Consider the following 19949-nt stretch of genomic DNA (forward strand, 5'->3'; position numbering starts at 1 on the left):
CTCCTCACACACAGAAGAGGCCATCTACAAGCTAGGAAGAGAAGCCAGAAAACCAGAAACCAATGTTGATGGAGCCTTATCTTAAACTTCTGGACTCCAGAACTATGGAAAAAAATACACTTATTTTTCAAAAAAATTTCATTTATTCAAGCCATTCTGCCTGGGTATTTTCTTACAGCAGCCTTAGCAAAGACAGGAACAATTCCTCAATCTTCAGGTCTTGCCTGAAATATGCATGCATTCATTCAACAAATACCTCTGCCAGTCATTGTTCTAGGAACTCTACATGTATTAACTCATTTAATCATTTACTCAGGAAAACTCTGAAACAATGTTACATTTCCCCATTACGTGTTTTCAAAATATCTTGGTATTCTTCGTATTTAGAACTCACAGATCCAAGGAATTATTTCATCCGTTCATTCAGTGAATATTATTGAGTTCCAATGTACACACTGTGATAGCCGCTTGAAATACACAGTGAACAAAATAGACACAAATTCTTGTCCTCACAAGTTGGTCTTGGCTTCCACTGTCATTCACACTTCCTGGTTCATAGTAGATGCTTAAGAATTGCTTGGGGTATGAGTTACCGAATCAGGATTTTTTGGGTATTGTTTTGTTTTTTTAAGAATTTATTTATTTATTTGACACACACAGAGAGAGAGAGAGAGAGAGAGAGAAAGCAAGCACAAGCAGGCGGAGCAGCAACAGAGGGAGAGGGAGAAGCAGGCTCCCGCTCAGCACAGACCCCAAAGTGGGGCTGGATCCCAGGACCCCAGGACCACCACCCGAGCCAAAGGCAGACGCTTAACCAGTTGAGCCACCCATGTGCTCCTGAATCTGGATGTGAATCTAAGATCCCTTGGACCTAAAGCCGGAGAACCTGAGTTTTCTGCCAGTGGCAGGATCCTTTATTACATGACTGTTGCTACACAGAGCTTGCCCCATTAAGGGGCTCAGGGTTCAGGACACCACGATGGCGGGGAAATCCCTCCCCACATTCATTCATGTATTTATTCAGTCAACAAGCATGTATCAGACAATTACGCATCAGGGCTGAGCCTTGGGTCCAGCGGGGCAGTAGAACTTGTCCAAGGTCATAACTGTGTGTCCAAGGTCACAGAGGGTGGAGCAGAATCCAGTGTGGGTGACCCATCTAGGCCTTTTTCAGTGCACTTCTCTGTCCTGGTCAGGTAGTTTGAGGATATGTGCGGGGAAGGGCCAGAACGGTGGTAAGTGAAGCAAGACATCGGCATGGAGACTCTAATCACTCATCCATCTGTTCATGGAAGAGACCGCACTGGCCACTGACTCTGCCAGGCTCTGTGCCCGGCGGGGAGGGGGAGGGATGGTGGCCAAACCACATGAGATGCTGTCCTTTGTTCTTGCCCCCTGGGAGGGAGCTCACAGCCCAGGCTTGGAGACACTGGAAGGCGAGAGAGTCCAAGTAGGAACAGACTCAGATTTGTCTCAGGAACCCTCAGTCAGATGTGGAGAAAGAAGTCCTTCCCCAGGGGGGACCTACTCGGGTGGTGAGAACAGTTCTCTGTCCCAGGAGAGTTCCCAGGTGGTTGGTGGGGGGGGCTACTGTCCTTGGGCTCAGGGAATTCCCGGACTGACCCAGCTCTCATCCATGGAGAAGACTGTAGTGTAGCAGGGGGAATGCAGAGCTCATCGTCAGGGACTACCATTCTGATGGGAGAGGTCAACTGAATGCTTCCACTCCATACAGAAGGTGGACGCAGGAGAAGACGTGCACACGAAAATAAAGCCCCCACTTACACTAAGCCGAGTTGGCAAGCCCTTCTTGCTTTCTGAAAAGGAAGGACCTTTTCAACAATGAGTGCTGGAAGGGTAGAGGACTTGCGGGCAAGTGGAAGTCGGGAAGGGACTCTCCTCCTCCCTCCCATCCCTCCTCCCTCCAGAAGGGCATTTCTGGAAGTCTCCAGTTGGTCCTGGACCCGGGCAGCTGCTCTGTCTAAGTCTGCCAGCCCCTCAGCTGTCACTCGGCTCCCAAAATAGCAATGGTTGGGGACAGGGAGAGGAGGTTGTTTATCTGGGATGGAGGGGGACAAGGGGCCTTATAACTGTGCCTAGGGAGGGGGTCTCCCTTCTTTCTGGATCTTTCTCTCACTTTTTGTGGTATGAGTGCCTGAGTCCAGGACGGCCTCTGAACAGGACGCTGGGGCAGAGGTTAGTCAGTGCTCCCACGTGGTAATGACTATCCAGTCTGGGGCAGGGGATGGCCCTGAGTATCAGTGACAGACTCCAGGGGCACCTGCCCCTGTGGCCAAATATGGTCTGGAGCCACTGGCAAGGGCGATAAAGCCTCTTGGGTGGGGGAGGGGACAGACTAAGGCTTGCTGTCCGGGGATTCACGAGGGAGCTCAGAGGAACAGCATCACAGGAGGACAGACCAGAAGCACTGTCTTCTAAGAAAGTGAGGCCACCTGGGGGGTTCCTCAGGCCAGGGAGGGAGAAGGGGGACCGAGAGGAACTTTTAAGTCTTGCAGTGAGAATTCAAGCCTTTGGCGGGGTGGGGGGGCTTCACCCGGCCTGCTGGGAGGGACAGAGAGGGAGGCACAGGGACTCCAAGACTCCCTCGACCATGCTCTTCTCCAAGCAAATGCTATAAAGTCCTTCTGGGGTAATGGATTTGGGGGTGCTGCCGGGGGGGGGGGTCCTTTCCAGGCAGAGTCCTCACCTTCCATCCAGGTGGGAGGAGACCCTGGAGCTCCAGACCTCAGGTCAGGAGTCCGGCCCTGGGTCTGGAGGATGGGGCCGGCCCGACAGAGCTGCTCCCATCCTGACAGATGGCGGAGGTGGAAGCCGTGCAGCTGAAGGAGGAAGGGAACAGGCATTTCCAGCACCAGGACTACAAGGCTGCCACAAAGAGCTACAGCCAGGCCTTGAAGCTGACCAAGGATAAGGCTCTGCTGGCCACGCTCTATCGGAACCGGGCAGCCTGCGGCCTGAAAACGGTCTGGAGCGGGCAGGGTGGGAGGCCGAGGGCCCGGAGGCAGGGGTGCGGAGGCAGTCCCCCAGCCTGATGGGCATCGTGCACTGTTCCAGCCCTTGCTCCTGGACCCCTCAACTTGGAGAAGGGCGCCTCCCACTGCTTTCCTGTCCGGGAAACAGAAATTCCTCCAGTGGGGGGTCAGCCTAATGAGCACTGGCATCATGCTGGGGTTTTTATATGTTATATGTTATTTTGAGGCGTCTTACTAACAGCCCAGTTAGCTACTGTTTTGTGCCCATATCGCAGATTACAAACTCGGGGCTCGGAGGGCTCCATAACGTGCCAAGAGCTCCCAGGTAATTAGCAGCAGAGCCCGGATTCAAACCCAAGATTGCCTAATGCCAGAGCTCATCCTCTCTTCCACGCCTAGCCAAGGCACGGCCCTTTGGGCCCCCTGACAGCCAACAGCTCCCCAGCAAACCCTCTCTGGCTGCCTTAACCTTGCCCACCTTAACCTTGGCTCCTTCTTCTTCCCCTGCTCTCAGGAGAGCTATGTTCAGGCGGCTTCAGATGCCTCAAGAGGTGAGTGCCCCTCCCCCAACCTCTGCCCTCCTGCCCCCAGCATCCCTGTTCTGTCTAAGAGGCGCTTTATCAATGGAAGGAATTACAGATCATGTAAAGGTCATCCTAGGCATTGTAGGTGAGGCTTCATATGTCCAGAGAGGCAACCCCTAAATTTTTGCATTTTTGCAACTCGCATTATATATTAAATCATCAGTCGAGGGAGATTTCTTTTGTTTTTTTTTTTTTTTTTTTAAAGATTTTATTTATTTATTTGACAGAGAGAGATCACAAGTAGACAGAGAGGCAGGCAGAGAGAGAGAGAGAGGGAAGCAGGCTCCCTGCTGAGCAGAGAGCCCGATGTGGGACTCGATCCGAGGACCCTGAGATCATGACCTGAGCCGAAGGCAGCGGCTTAACCCACTGAGCCACCCAGGCGCCCCGGAGATTTCTTTTGTACAAAGATGTTTCCAACAATGCTTATGTTGTGGTAAAGATACACCCTCCCCTGCTGTAAATTAGGGTATGCTCCTCCAGTGGCTCCCAGAACAAAGGCATGAGCCCAGTCCACTCTGGAATCGGGCTCCCCGAGGTTAAGGAGGGAGGCAAAGGCCGTTCCACAGGGACCAGAGAGAAATGAACGTTAAAATCAACAACCAACAACAAACAAAAACCTTTAAACTTAACTTTCACTTCAACTTAGACTTCAACTTCAGTCTCACCAGCTTCAGTGCATCATCAAAATGGGAAGACTGCTCTTGGCTGCAGGTTTTGGGTTCTGATCTGGTTACTATTCTTTTAGGAGAAAGAGAGATAGTCTGAAGTGAATTCAGAAGGGAGGGAAGCAGCTGGAGAAGGGCCTGGAAATACATCCTCTGAAGAGCAGTTGAAGGAAGTGGCAATATTTAGCTCAGGGAAGGCGATTCCCAGGTGGGATGGAGAGCTGCCTCTAAATACCTCAAAGACTGTGTCACAAGGAGGAAGGATTGGATTTCCTCTCAGGGGTTCCAGGGCGAACTTAGGACAAAAGGGCAAACTTATAGGGAGATATATTTCAGGTAGGAAGAAGGAAGGACTTTCTTGATAGAGCTACATGGCTGCCTTGAGAAAGAGGGAGCTCTCCACTGCTGGAAGTATGCAAATACCCGTTGGATGAGCACTTGGCTGGGATCGCGACAGAGCAGAGACTGAATCATCAGGCGCTAGATGAGATGACCCTTAAGCTCCCTTCTGACCTTGATAATACGATTCTTACTGCCTCCCTGAAAAAGGGGAGCCTTGGGCCAGATAGTCCCCATGGGTGGATAATGTCCACTGAAGACACAGAAGTCCTGGAACTGGGGACAGCGACAGGGAAGGGAGGAAGGTGGTCTGCGGCCCAGGCCTCTGAGACCCTGTCTCCCTCGTTAGCTATTGACATAAACTCCTCGGACATCAAGGCTCTGTACCGGCGATGCCAGGCCCTGGAGCACCTGGGGAAGCTGGACCAGGCCTTCAAGGACGTGCAGCGCTGTGCCACCCTTGAGCCACGGAACCAAAACTTCCAGGAGACGCTGAGGAGGCTCAACACCAGCATCCAAGAGAAAGTGAGTTGGACCCCTTCCCACAAGCCTTGGCCTGTTTCCCCCCACTCCTAGTAGGGACTAGTTAGGGAAGCAGGACATCAGGGGAGGTCAAACCCTACCTCCCCACTCTTGGATGGAGTAAATACATGGCACAGGCAGGCACCACAGAACAGCCAAGCAGATGCACACATCCAGCCATCTTCGAATGATCAGAGACGCTTGTTCGAGGGTGCAAGCCAGCCAGGACCAGACCATGGGTTTCTTAAATTTCAGGTAGAGGTTTAAAAGAAAAATTGTAACTTGGTATGTATGCAACATGATCTTCCTCCCTTTCTAGGAGGACCAAGGCAGTATTGAGGAGAGGGTATTGTTGAATGATAAAGAGTCAGGAGTCAGTAGGAACAGGAAATCTCTTCTAGGAAAAATGGACCACAGCACACTGCCCAGAGTGCAGACTCGGGGAGTGCCCCGAGACGGGATGGCAAATGAGAGAGGCCCTCGGTGGAAATGAGCCCAGGATGGAAATAGACAGGACTGTGGACCAGCAGACCAAGTAGTAGGAGGTACAGAAGGTGCTGGCAAATGGGGCGTGATGATCAGTTAGGTCACTTTCTGGTAGATTCAGAGCACAGGAGTTGGGGCTAGGGGTGCGAGGGATGAGACATCCAAGCATGATGGTTTTAATTGTGTGAGGAGATGTTTCAAAACCGCTTCAGGTTTCTGATCCTGGACACCTAATTCTGTCTTAGCCCACGTGTAAGTATATACTAGCTAATTAACTAGACTGCAAAACTGGGTGATAATTGGTAGCTTTCCAAGACTTGTGATGACCGAATGAGATAGTGAACCTGGCTAGACTATCAGCCGTATGGGGCAAGGACTTGGTTTTGTTTGCCATTCTACACCCAGCATCTGCAAAAGTGTCTGGCATGTAATAGTTGCTCAGTAAATGTTTGTTCAATGAATGAGTGACAGTGTAGGGGCCCAGAGGAGATACCCTAATATTTACTGAGCCGCCTGGAATGTGGACCCCTGGCTGCCTCCTTCCCCACTCCGTCCTCTCTTCTCAGCTCCACGTGCAGTTCTCCACGGACTCCAGGGTACAGAAGATGTTCGAGATCCTCCTGGATGAAAACAGTGAAGGTGACAAGCTGGAAAAGGTGCGTGCTGGGCAACCTATCGGCCAGCAGAGGGCGCACGCGGGACGCCCCCATAACTATACTTCCCCTGCAGGCCCCGCCCCTATCTCTGGGGAGGGACTCCTGACCGCTTGCGGGAGGGAGGCGGAAGGTGTTCCCTTGGAAAAAGTGAACAAAAATAGGGCAAAGGTTAAGCACTTGGGAAAATTCCCTCATCCTGGCTAAGGGCCTGGAAAAGAGTGAGACCCATGAAGAGACAGTCGTGTAGCAGTGCTGGAGTCTTTATATAAATTTTTGACTATTTCATCATGGATTTTTTTCTTTTTTGCATTGTATTGATTTTGAAATTCTAAAATATTGCATTAGATATTATTTATCTTGATTGCTGTTTTTGACGTCCCTGTAAATTTTGCACCCAGGGCACGTGCCTCACTTGTCATAGCGTGGTTTCCACCCTGAGAATGTTACAAATGGCACATTAAAATAATGTTCTATTCCATTACAAATTATTACAAAAATTTATCCTGAAGTATGAAAATATTTGCTCATGATGTCATCCTCTTAGCCAAAATTGTTGCCTTTTTTTAAAAATATTCCCGTCTGGTCTTTCTTCAGAGGAGAAAAGATGAACATCTCTGAATGCTTTATATTTATTTATTTATTAAGATTTTTTAAAATGTTAGCCTCCTTTTTTTTTTTTTTTAAGATTTTATTTATTTGGGACGCCTGGGTGGCTCAGTTGGTTAAGCAGCTGCCTTCGGCTCAGGTCATGATCCCAGCGTCCTGGGATCGAGTCCCATATCGGGCTCCTTGCTCCGCAGGGAGCCTGCTTCTCCGTCTGACTCTGCCTTCCACTCAGTCTGACTCTGCCTTCCACTCTGTCTGCCTGTGCTCGCTCTCGCTCACTCTCTCTGACAAATAAATAAAATCTTAAAAAAAAAAAAAGATTTTATTTATTTAATTGACAGAGAGAGACAGAGGAAACACAAGCAGGGGGACTGGGAGAGGGAGAAACAGGCTTCCCGCTGAGCAAGGAGCCTGATGTGGGGCTTGAACCCAGGACCTTGAGATCATGACCTGAGCTGAAGACAGATGCTTAACCATTAAGCCACCCAGGCACCCCTTTATTAAGGTTTTTAATTTATTTATTTGACAGAGAGGGAGATAACGAGAGAGGGAACACAAGCAGAGGGAACAGCAGAGGGAAAAGCAGCCTCCTCACTGAACAGAGAGCCCCATGCTGGGCTCGATCTCAGAACCCTGGGATCATGACCTGAGCAGAAGACGCTTAACAACTGAGCCGCCCAGGCACTTCTGAATGTTTCTATTTGTAAGAATTTGACAGACAGTGCCTGGGGAATTTGTGTTAGCTTTATGGTCAGTAAGTCCATATAATATGCAGATACCTTTAAAACAAACTGTTGTGAGGACTTAGTGAGTTGTTATTGATAAATGTGCCTGGACAAGTAGAAAGCCCTTGTCTGAAAGAATGGTGATCGCTCTGGTGGGGCTTGCCTGGGCTTCTCTTACCCACCTCCTCCCCAGCATCCCAATCTTCCTCTGCTTGCTCGCCTTCTCCTTCTCCTGCCTCTTGAGTTCTTCCTGCAACCCCAGCTTCTCAGGTTCTGCTGAGGCTGCCTCTCCTGATCTGGGGCCAAGGTATATGTATCCTCACAGCTTTAAGGTGGGAAGACATTGAGGAACTTTCTAGCAAAACTGACTAATTTTGGAATCTGGGATCCAGAGAGGTGCCATGACTTGCCCAGTTTCATGCAGCTAGCACAGAGCAGAATCAGAACTCATACCCAGAACTTTCAAGACCCTTCTCCTGCTCTCTGCCCACCACCTTCCACCTTCCTGAGAACCCTTGTAACTTCAGATTGCCCCGAACAGGTACACAAACTCCAAATGCCAAAACCATATTCAAGGGAGAATTTTAAAGGAAAATAATTCTCCATGTAAAAACACTTCACTTCTGTTAAAAGATTAAATGGAGCGTATTAATAATTTTGAGTTTATTTGAGCAAAATCAATTCGAATGGGGTAGCCCCGAAACAGGAAGTGTTTAGGAGCTCTCCACCCACAGGAGCTGGGGGAAAGACTTATAGAAAAGAGGTGGGACAAAAGCAACCCAATGATTTGATTTACTACAGCTTAAGCAGTTACATTACTTGGGAAAGCCTAGCTGGCTGTGACTGATTGTTCTTGAGTTTCAATTTCTTTTTTTTCTTTTTCTTTTTAAATTAAAAAAAAAAAAAAAGATTTTATTTACTTATTTGAGAGAGAGAGAGGGAGAGATGGGGGAGGGAGAGGGTAGCAATCTGCCGGATGAGCAGGGAGCCCGATGCAGGGCTCGATCCCAGGACAGCAGGATCATGACCTGAGCTGAAGGCAGATGCTTAAACTGCTTGAGCCACCCAGGCACACTTAAGTTTCAATTTCTTAACCGTGAGACATGATAGGCTTAGGTTTGGGTTTGCTTACATTAGTTTCTAGGGCATTAAAGCCACTCAGTCTAGGGCCTCCTTGTTTAATGCATTTAACACCTCAATACCTTTTTTTAGTCCTTATCCATGAGCATATATACACAGTTTTGTTTTAATGTAAGTGCGATCAGAGCGAACCTACTATTTGGTTTCTGTTTATCAGTGTTTGTTTTTCCCCAAGCTGCTGGGTCATCTTTTTATTTACGACTTTGGTGGCTATATTTTGTTGAGTTTGTCTTTATGCAAGGTGTTTTGAATCATTCCTGGGCTACATCACCGGGAGTTTGACTACAGGGAAAAAATCCATATGTTTTGAAAATCCAGTCCTGGTGTCTGAGTGGCTCAGCTGGTTGAGCATCTGCCTTCACCTGGGGTCATGAACTTGGGGTCCTGGGATAGAGCTCTGCATTGGGCTCCCTGCTCAGCAGGGAGTCTACTTCTCCCTCTGCTCCTCCTCTCTAGCTCTCTGTTTCTCACTGCACTGGCTTTCTCTCAAATAAATACCTAAAACCTTAAAAAAGAAAAGAAAAGGAGAGGAAATCCACTCCTTCCACCAACCGCTGCATGGGCTCACACCGCCACACCTCCTCCACGGCCCCCATTGTGTCCTCCCGCCTCAGGCTGCCAACAACCTCATCGTCCTAGGGCGTGAAGAAGCAGGGGCTGAGATGATCTTCCAGAACAACGGGGTGGGCCTGCTGCTGCAGCTCGTGGACACCAAGAGGCCTGAGCTGGTACTGGCTGCCGTGAGGACCCTCTCGGGCATGTGCAGTGGCCACCGAGCGAGGGTGAGGGTCTGGGCTGAGGGCTGAGGGTGACGTGGGGGCGGGGAGCGGCTGGCAGAAATAGACCCTGGTGCAAAGTCTAAGTTGTGTCCCCTTCCCCCATCCTTGACTGTATGGTCATTGTATGGACTGTATAATTGTATGCAGAGATTGGTCATCTGCATTTCCCTTTGAGCTGGAAATGCCTTCATGCAAAGGTAAGGTTATTGAAGATGGTTTATGAGGCAGAGCTGAATGCAAAGGCTGTACGGTTGGCATTTTATCTTACTAAATCTTCCAAACCCGGTTCATATCGTGCACTTAGAGGACATTTCAATGCAGACTCACCACATCGCACATGCTCAATGGCCCCCGGGTGGCAGGTGGCTCCTGTGTTGGACAGTCCAGCTTTCAGCCTCTGGAAAGAGGCGTGGCTTGTGTCGGAGGGCTTTCCCAGACTGTGGAGTCCAGGAGGCACTGGCTGCGGGGGGGGGGGGGGGGGGGTATCCCTCCTGCGGGGGCAGGGTGGGGCTGGTCATCCCCTACTTCCTTACCTGCACGGCAGCTGGAAGAGGGACAGGCAGCTGATAGTGGGTTCTGCTGGGGGTTTAGGCCACCGTGATTCTCCATGCGGTCCGGATAGAAAGAATCTGTGGCCTCATGGCCGTGGAGAATGAAGAGATGTCTCTAGCTGTCTGCAACCTGCTCCAGGCCATCATTGATTCTCTGTCCAGGGAGGACAAACGAGAACATCGGGGGAAGGAGGAAGCCCTGGTTCTAGGTAGGAGATGGTCTTCTGTGTTTGTCAAGGGGGTGGGGGCCAGGGACAATCAGTCGCCCCCCTCCGGCAGCTCAGTCCCTGTATGTGGAGGTGGTCTGCTTTTCTTTTTATATTTATTTTATAATTATAAAACTAACAGAGGCATAGCAACATCGCTTTCGATAACTAAAAGTGGAGGTGGTACGCCTGCGTGGCTCAGTCAGTTAAGCCGTTGACTTTGGTTCGGGGCATGACCTCAGGGTCTTGGGATCAAGTCTCACATTGGGCTCCCTGGTCCGAGGAGATCCTGCTTCTACCTCTCCCTCTGCTGGCCACTTCCCCTACTTGTGTTCTCTCTCTCTTTCTGTCAAACAAATAAGTAAAACCTTTAAAAAAAAATAAAAAAGTAGAGGCAACTCAAGGGTCCACGCAGGGGTGAATGGAGAGATAAAATGGGGTCTATACACACAATGGAATGGTATTCTGCCTTCAAAAGGAAGGACATTCTGACACAAGCTACAACGTGGATGAACCTTGAGGACATTATGAGGAGTGCAGTAAGCCAGGGACAAAAAGATCAGGGCTGCTTGATTCGACTTATATGAGGTTTCTAGAATAGTCCAAATCATGGAGGCAGAAAGTAGGATGGTGGTTGCCGGTGTTAGGAGCAGAGGAAATGAGTTGTTTAGTTTTGGTTTTCACAGGATAACAAAGTTCTGGAGATGGATGGTGATGATGGCAGCAAACAATGTCAATGTTCTTTTTCAAAGATTTCATTCATTTATTTGACAGACAGAAATCACAAGTAGGCAGAGAGGCAGGCAGAGAGGGTGGGGGAAGCAGGCTCCCTGCTGAGCAGAGAGCCCGACGTGGGACTCGATCCCAGGACCCTGAGACCACGACCTGTGCCAAAGGCAGAGACCCCAATCCACTGAGCCACCCAGGTGCCCCAATGTCAATGTTCTTAATGCCAATGAGCTAGATGCTTACAAATCGTTAAAATGAGGAGTGCCTGGGTGGCTCAGTTGGGTTCCCTGCTCAGTGGGGAGTCTGCTTCTCCCTCTACCCCGCCCCTCACTCCCCCACCTCCTTGTGCTCCCTCTCTCTGTGCCAAATAAATAAATTGAATATCTTGTTTTTTTAAGATTTTATTTTTATTTATTTATTTGACAGAGAGAGACACAGCAAGAGAGGGAACACAAGCAGTGGGGCATAGATGAGGGAGAAGTAGACTCCCTGCTGAGCAGGAATGCGGGGCTCAATCCCAGGACCCCGGAATCATGACCTGAGCTGAAGGCAGACATTTAGCGACTGAGCCACCCAGGCGCCCCAAATAAAATCTTTTTAAAAAATGGTTAAAATGAGGGGCACCTGGGTGGCTCAGTTGGTTAAGCGACTGCCTTTGGCCCAATTTATGATGGAGTCCCAGGATCGAGTCCCACATCAGGCTTCCTGCTTGGCAGGGAGTCTACTTCTCTCTCTGACCCTCCCCCTTCTCATGCTCTCTCTCTCTCTCTCTCTCTCTCTCAATAAATAAATAAACTCTTTTTAAAAAAAATGGTTAAAACAATAAATTTTATTCATGTATATTTTACCACAACTAGAAAAAAGTAACAGAGATGTATTGGAAAAATTTGGAAAAATTCAGAAATATGTAAAGACAAAAAAAAAAAAACCCAAACCCTCTGTAACCCCACTCCAGATAATTATTACCACTGCCATGTGTGTCTTTCCAGTATTTTTTTTTTAAGATTTTATTTATTTATGTGACAGAGAGATAGTAGGAACAGTGAGAGCAGCAGATAGAGGGAGAGGAAAAGCTTGGGTAGAGAGCCCAACGTGGGGCTTGATCTCAGGACCCCGGGATCATGACCTGAGCCGAAGGGAAACGCTCAACCAACTAAGCCTCCCAGATGCCTAGGAGTCCTAGATATTTTCTTTCTTTCTTTTTTTTTTTTTTTTAGATTTTGTTTATTTATTCAGAGAAAAAGAGAGATAGTGAGAGAGCACAAGCAGGGGGAGCAACAGACAGAGGGAGAAGAGAAGCAGGCTCCCCGCCAATCAAGGAGCCCTACGTGGGGCAGGGATCTGACTGAGCCAAAGGCAGACGCTTAACTGACTGAGCCACCGAGGTTCTTGATGTGGTTCTGACTTACTGGTGTAATGGTCAGCAAGTCATTCTTTTTCTGTGCTAGAACCACTGGAGGGTCCGAGATGGCCTCACTTGTATAATGGGTGGTGAACTGGAGATGCTGTCCAGGACACCCTGGTCTTTCTATTTGTGGCCTCTCTAGTGGGCAGCTTGGGTGTCTGTAGAGCATGGTGGCTGCATTCTCAATGCACAAGCCCCAGTGTACAAGTGCTTTTAAGCTCCTGGGGGTGCTGTAAGTCCCATGACCAGCCCCGGGGCCAGAGTGCAAGGGCCTGAGAACCCGGATGCTGAAAGGGGTGGGTCATGGGCGGCCACAGTGTTCTTGGGAAGTAGAGACATGTTGGACATCTTTGCTAAAGAATTCTAGATGCTGATTTCAAATCTATCTCCTTGTAGCTTCCATCCCCCTCTGACTCCAGTTCTGCCCTCTGAAGAGTCACAGAATAAGTCTGTTCTCTTGCCCTTCTCTGGGAACAAACTATCATGTTCACTGATGACTTTCCTTGTCCAATTAAATAGCTTCAACCTTCATCTGTCATTAATATGACATTTTGGGGAGATCCTTCCTTTTCCATGTACCTCCCTCCTTCCTTTCCTTGTTGCCTGTCTGCTTGCTTTCCTGCCTCTCTGTTTCCTCCTTGCCTTTCCTCTCCGCCTGCCTCCCTCCCTCCTCCCCTGCCTCCCTCCCTCCTCCCCTGCCTCCCTCCCTCCTCCCCTGCCTCCCTCCCTCCTCCCCTGCCTCCCTCCCTCCTCCCCTGCCTCACAGCCTCCTTCCCTGCCTGCCCGCCTCCCTCCCTCCCTCCCTCCCTCCCTTCAGGCCTGCCTCACTGTCTGCCTTTGGCTCCAACCTTAAAATGAGAACAAAATTCCCTAAGATGTAGAGAAGCCAGACAGGGCAAAAGCAGGAAAAAGCACTTACCTTTAATCCCCCAGGGGGCAGGGAAGATGTGGCATCCCATCGGAGGCTTGAATTCAGGCTCCCAGCAGGTCTGGATCTGCAGGGAGTAAGATGTCTGTAAGAAGTATACATTTCTTTTCTGGAAAACATTTTGTTCAATCAGTTTATTAAAAGCTACATGAAACATCCCTGGCTCCCTGTCAGTCGTGTCTAAGAATAGGGAAATTTCTAAGAACCAGAGCTGTTCAGGGTTGGCATGAGCTGTAGTACACAGGGCTGAGTGACTGGAGGCCCACTTGAGGGTATTGTCTAGGGACAATACCTCTCCCTTTTTTGGGGTGAGATGGGCAATACTATACCCTCCTGGGAAATTCCAACATCCAGGAAGCAGTGGATTTCTTGTTTCCGGAGTCCTTCTAGAAGACTCTGCCATTGCGGGTCCTATAGGTCTGAGGCTCCCTCCTCTCTCTTTACCCCTGTCCTCTCTTTCCTCAGACACCAAGAAGGACCTGAAGCAGATCACCAGCCACCTGCTCGACATGCTGGTCAGTAAGAAGGTGTCTGGCCAGGGCAGGGATCAGGCCCTGAACCTGCTCAATAAGAATGTCCCCAGGAAGGACCTCGCCATTCACGACAACTCACGTACCATCTACGTGGTGGATAATGGTGAGGAGGTGGGAGGGTCTGGGGCTCAGGGCAGCCTTTGGAGTGGGCACCAGGGTCTTTGGCTCTGAGCAGAAAGCAGAAGAGGTGTGGCCCTTGCCCGGGATAAGGCATTAGCAGTTAGGAACCCCCAGGGGCTGGTGAAAATACAGATCAAGGCACAGGTCTGAATTCAGGACCTGAACAAACCCAGAAAATGTCCAAACACACTTGGAAAACACCTGGGCAGAGTTACCTCATCAAGGTGGGTGATACCAGAGAAAAACAGGACTCCCCTGAGCATGGGGTAACGTTCCTGAAGTCTTGTGGTTGGCGACATACTCCACGGGCCTTCTAGAAGGGAGAAAGGGCATCAAGGGAATTATATAAAAAGCACAGTAATGAGGTTCTGGTGGAGGGTCCCTAAATTGCCCAGCTCCAGGTGTTACCCTTACTCCCAAATCAGATTAAATTGTTGGGGAGTCATTCCCATGGCTTTATAATCTACTGTGGTGAACTCCCACAGGGTTAAGAGCCACAGACCATCCTTCATTTGAAAAGGCTCAGGTTAGTTTGAAATGTATCTTCTTTTGATACTGTTTTGGTTTTCACAGGTCTCAGCAAAGTGTGCTGTAACAGATTTTTCTAGGGCTTATAAACCTCCTCCCTCTCCTCCCCTCCCCCACCCCGCCTCCCCTTCTCAGTTCTGGTTCTCTCTGCATATACTTCAAAGGGGGAACCACAGACCTCTTTCTCTCTGCACTAGGACCGAGGTCCAACCACACAGTTAAGGGGAAGGGCAGGTGGGGAGCAATATTTGTTATTCAAGGCACTGAAATAAAGTGCTCTTGGGTAAAAATAATGTGGACTCGTGAATCCTGTTACACTCGTGAGAAGCTGCCTTGTTGAGGAGCTCCTTTACAGGCTGGTCTGGGAGACTTGGACCAGGGTAGCTGTTGGAATGTCCCACCTCAAGGGAGCTTTTGAATTCAGGGAGGGGCAGTGATGGATGGGGACGAGGTCCAGAGGGTTTCAGCAGAAGAGGAATGAAATGCTCAAGGCAAGGGTAGGACTGGAAGGCAGAGTGGGGGCTGAGGTTGGGGATGGGGCGGGAGGTGGGGGTGTATTCAGTGGCTGTCTCTGAAAACCAGACTGGGGAGGTTGGGTTGGTTCATCAACCCCCTCCCATGACTCCCCAGCCCTGCCTGTGCTTCTATGTGGGTGGCAAAGTATGCAGGACCGAAAATGTATACTGGGGGGAGCTTTTAATTCCCTCCCAGCGTCCAGAGTTTCATGGCTCCCGGCATCTGCCTTGAGTTCTCCTCCTCCTGCTAACCTGCACCAGCTGAGGTCGGACCAACTCCTTGCCACTCCTAAAACCTGGCTCTGAAGTCAAGCTTTCAGGGGTCCCAGAGGCAGCATAACATAACAGTTAATATCATGGGCTTTGAAGTCAGCTGTGGTTGGGACAGCGTCCTTGCTGTGTCACCTGCCAGCGAGGCAACTTACTTGACTCCTCCATGTCTTGGTTTTTTTTCCACTCTGAAAAACGGGAATAATGATTTTTAACCAGGAGGTTTTTGTTATGCAGCTCTTGGCACATAGCAAGCGCTCAGAACAACTTACTACAATTCTTTGTTGAAACAAATTACCCCCTCTGAGGTGTCACCACTCTGTCCTTCTCACACCTTCTGTCCTTTTACAGCTTATTGTAATCTTTATGTGACTGTTCCTTTTTGCACTGTGAGCTTTCTGAGGAGAAGACTGCATCCTTTAGATTAGTATTCATTGCCTAAAAGATGCTAATTTATTTATTCACTTATTCTTTCATTTATCCAAGGGATAGGCAATGATTGGATTAGCCTAATGGGTAATAGGAAATCAGTGAAGATTCTTCCAACAGAGGAGAGGAGAAGAGATAGTAATTATAAATAGCACATGTAGCATTTACTAACTAAATAATAAATGCCCACTGGGTGATGATGGTATGTCTGGATTGACTCCAGCCGTACATGATCCCATGGGGTCCTCAAACATTCTGCGGTAGGTATTATGTTCCCACATTACAGATGAGGTATGGGGAAAAGAGAATATCAGATAGTATTTGAGGAAGGTTATACATCAACTTACAGGTTGTTAGCACTGGTACGGTCCTTGGAGATCAGCTTGTCCTAATTTTGTAAATGTGAAAATAGAGGCCCACCCGCAGCAGGAGGTGAATTGCTCACCTAGGGGCAGAGTCAGGGGGAGAACGCGGGTCTCCGGCCCCGTGCCAGTGCCCCTCCCTCCGGATAAGGCATGTGTTGCCGAAAGGCAGGCTGGAGAGAAGCTGGTGTTAAGACAACGGAACAAGATGGTGTGTGTGTGCAGACAGACCCCAGCAGATCTGCTGTTGTCTGTCCTGCAGGCCTGAGGAAGATTCTGAAGGTGGTGGGGCAGGTTCCAGATCTGCCATCCTGCCTGCCTCTGACCGACAACACCCGCATGCTGGCCTCTATCCTCATCAGCAAGCTCTACGATGACCTGCGCTGTGACCCTGAGCGCGACCACTTCCGCAAGATCTGTGAGGAGTACATCACGTGAGTCTCATGGGATCACGTTCTGTGTTAGTTATCAATGGCTGTGTAGCCAATCACACCCAAATTTTGCAGCCTGAAGTAGTTGTTCCACAATGCAACCGCTGTTTGGGAGTGGCTAGGCTGGGTGGATCTGGCTCTGGGGCTCTGAGGAGCGTACAGTCGCACATCTGCCTGGGCTGCTGTCATCGGAAGGCTTGACTGGGGCTGGAAGACATCTGCTTCCAAGATGGTGCACTCATATGGCTGGTGTGCTGGTGCTGGTGGTTGACAGGAGGCCTCCGTTCCTCCCGGTGTAGCCCTGTCCACGGGCTGTTTGAGCGTCATTACCGCATGGTAGCTGGCTTCCTCAGAGTGAACAATTCAGGGAGAACAAGGCAGAAGTGGCAGTGTCTTCTCTAACCTAGCTTCGGAAGTTGTACACGATCACTTCCACCACATTCTTTTTGCGAGAAGCCAGCCATCAGGGGTGGTCTGCGTTTAAGAGGAGAGGGTTAGGCTCTACCTTTTGCATGGAGGAGCGTCAAAATATTTTTGGACTTATTTTAGACATACATAAGCACCCACTTGAAGGAATAAATGTCAGCTTCTCCAAGAGGGAGACCTGGCTCTGTTGGGACCTTAAGCACTCTGTGGCCTCAGTGAGCCGAGGCAGAAACCTGGGACCCTCAACAGTGTCGTTCTGGTCTCCCCACCACCACTCTGCCATCGCTGTGACTCAGATGCTCTCTCTGAGTCATTTTTCTTTATGTGTCCCCTCCCTTCTCCTCTCACTGCTACACTGTCTTTTAAACCTTTATTCCAATGATCCTCGTGCTTGTAAATTATTCAGACTTCTGGGACCCCACCCGACTCTACTGGTAGTCTGGGCTGTGGCTCAGGAAGTTACATATTTAAAAAGTATCCCAGGAGAGTCTTGGGAGGATGGAGACGCTCTGCTTTTCCTTTCTCCCTTCCAGGAGTTGGCAAACTTTTCCTCTAAAGGGCCAGAGTAAATATTTTACATTTGGTGGGATGTGTACCCCTCTGTTGCATATTAAAAGACAAAACAAAACACACAAAAAATGCTTTAAACTATAAAAAACATTCTCGGCCTCCCAAATTTGGCCAAGCAGCCCAAGTTTGCCAGCTCCTGCTCAATCCCGTAGCTTCCCCCGAGCCCTGACTGCTTCACTGAAAGCTCCTCTGGGCTTCTCTGGTCTTTCTCTGCCTCAGCTTTGGCTTTTGTGACTAGCTTCCCGAGTGTCTCATGAGGTCCCAAATTTTGAGTCCCAGGAATTGTCGCCCAGCCAGGCTTCGGGAGGGCGGAGGTTTTGGGACAGACGAGGGCCCCTCCCAGCCAGCCTGCCTGCCTCTGTGCAGGCCTTGTTCCTGCCTGAATCAGTCACTGAGCCTGAACAGGTGGGGTCACCTCCTGCAGCACAGGCACCTGAGGTGACCACCCCCAAGGACATAAGCCACCCTGCTTCATCAGTGGCTGGGGCAGGGGCTGGGGTGGGTGCAGTGAGTTGAGAGGGCAGCCCCTGACTGATTATTCCCACACGGACATTTTGCTGGTAGAGTAGATGATGGTCTTTTCCAGAAGCAAGGCAGACCCCTCTCTTCCTAGGGGGAGGGCCTGGGACCAGACAGGAGAGTAAGCAGTTCAGGCTACCGCATGACTTGGTCACACTGAGGATGATGCTGGGTGCTGGGCACCACAGTACGCCCTTCCGTGTTGTAGGGGTTGCTGTACTGTCCCAGTAGACATCCCAGCTGCTGGGAAGCCCATTCATGGACAGCTCTCGCTTGTAACCTCTCTTTGGAACCTCCCTCAGCTGGAGACAGCTTCATTTTCCCCAGGGGAGCCAGCATCCAATGACTCATACTTCCTCACAGCTGGAAAAAGCTCTGGAATGTGTTCCCTGCTGTAAGCCTCATCACAGACTGAGGCTTCATGCTGGCTAAGTTGTAGCCCATTGCAAGACCCTCTGCCAAGTCATGATTCCTTTCCTTTTCCAGCATGAGCTGATACCAAGGGCTCTCCCTAAAAAAGTTCCTGCATCTCAATCCCCATCCTTCTGTGTGTGTTTCTAGGGACACAACCCATGGTATGTCTGTTCTATGACTTACCCTCACTGTAACTCTGATCAGTAGTAGTACTTTACCATCGGTTTCTAGATCAAGAAGCTGAGGCTCAGAGAGGTTCATTGAATTGCCTAAGGTCATACAGCACATGAATGGTTAGATCTGGGATGTGAATTCAGGTCTTTCTTTCTGCCACAAATAAATCCCACACTCTTCCCACCGAACCCAGCCTGTTCCCTTGACCACCTTGCCCTCTGTTTTAGGGGCAAGTTTGACCCTCAGGACATGGACAAGAATGTGATTGCCATTCAGACGGTGTCAGGAATCCTGCAAGGCCCCTTTGACCTAGGCAATCAGCTGCTGGGACTGAAAGGTGTGATGGAGATGATGGTAGCGCTGTGTGGCTCGGAGCGTGACGTAGACCAGCTGGTGGCCGTGGAGGCTCTCATCCACGCGTCCACCAAGCTCAGTCGTGCCACCTTCATCATCACCAATGGCGTGTCTCTGCTCAAAGAGATCTACAAGACCACCAAAAACGAGAAAATCAAGATCCGCACACTGGTGGTGAGTGTCAGTACCAGACACGGTGCCGGGCACCAGGGACACCAGGATGAATGAGGCGTGGCCCCTACCCTTGAGAAGCCCACACTGTAGGGGGCCCTGGGACCCACCCACAGGCCCCCGCAAAGCTGGGTGATGAGCAGGAAGCCCTGAGAATGTAGATTCAGAACGGGGGGTGGGGGGCTGCTGTGTAACCTGGGGACCTCTGCCTCCATGTTTTTGAACCATGCTAAGCCTGAGGAGCTTCTATCCAACAAGTATTTTCAGAGCAGACTCTAAAAAGTCAGTTTGTGTCCTTACTCAGTTTCTGGACGGCACAGGTCACCTGTTTCAATGTTTCTGATTTCATTTTTACAGAAAGTCTTTTCATGGGTCTTTTATTTTGCTTGTAAACCATTACAGTAACAATTTGAGCCACTGGTGTGTTTTTCTGTGTATATCATTTTTTAAAATTTTATTTATTTATTATTTATTTATTTATTTGACAGACAGAGATTATAAGTAGGCAGAGAGGCAGGCAGAGAGAGAAAGGAGGATATATCATTTTTAAAAGAACTAATGATAACTTCTGCCATCATGAGTTTTCTCTTATGGAAGGCATGTTTTCCTAGTAGAGAAATTTCTCTTGGGTAAGGTTCTGCATATCTGAATTCATTACCCACAAGTCTGGTTTCTGTGCCAGTTTTTGTGCAAGAATAACTTTCACCGTTGTAGTTTCAAACAAGATGAGTATTGTCTTGTGCTTTTTCTTTGAAACAGCAGGCACTAAACATCAGTAGGGTCCAAATTGGCCGTATAAAGCAGCAGGGTTCTAGC

General features: G+C 49.5%; 1 protein-coding gene across 3 annotated transcripts in view; it reads left to right on the top strand.

Annotated features, from left to right (window-relative positions):
- The first annotated feature begins 2360 nt into the window (after positions 1-2360).
- The window catches only part of UNC45B (unc-45 myosin chaperone B), a 30271-nt gene continuing 12682 nt past the window's right edge, over positions 2361-19949 (top strand). For 2 of the 3 annotated variants that reach the window (XM_082708478.1, XM_082708480.1), the window contains exons 1-10: positions 2361-2443; positions 2817-2984; positions 3508-3544; positions 4934-5109; positions 6159-6248; positions 9334-9501; positions 10090-10258; positions 13783-13953; positions 16337-16508; positions 18836-19136. In XM_082708478.1, the coding sequence (XP_082564604.1) occupies positions 2817-2984; positions 3508-3544; positions 4934-5109; positions 6159-6248; positions 9334-9501; positions 10090-10258; positions 13783-13953; positions 16337-16508; positions 18836-19136 (1452 nt within the window). In that variant the 5' untranslated portion in view covers positions 2361-2443. The other variant, XM_082708479.1, reaches the window with a different exon arrangement.

This window comes from Mustela nivalis, assembly GCF_964662115.1.
Source record: "Mustela nivalis genome assembly, chromosome: 17".
NCBI classification, from domain to species: Eukaryota; Metazoa; Chordata; class Mammalia; order Carnivora; family Mustelidae; genus Mustela; species Mustela nivalis.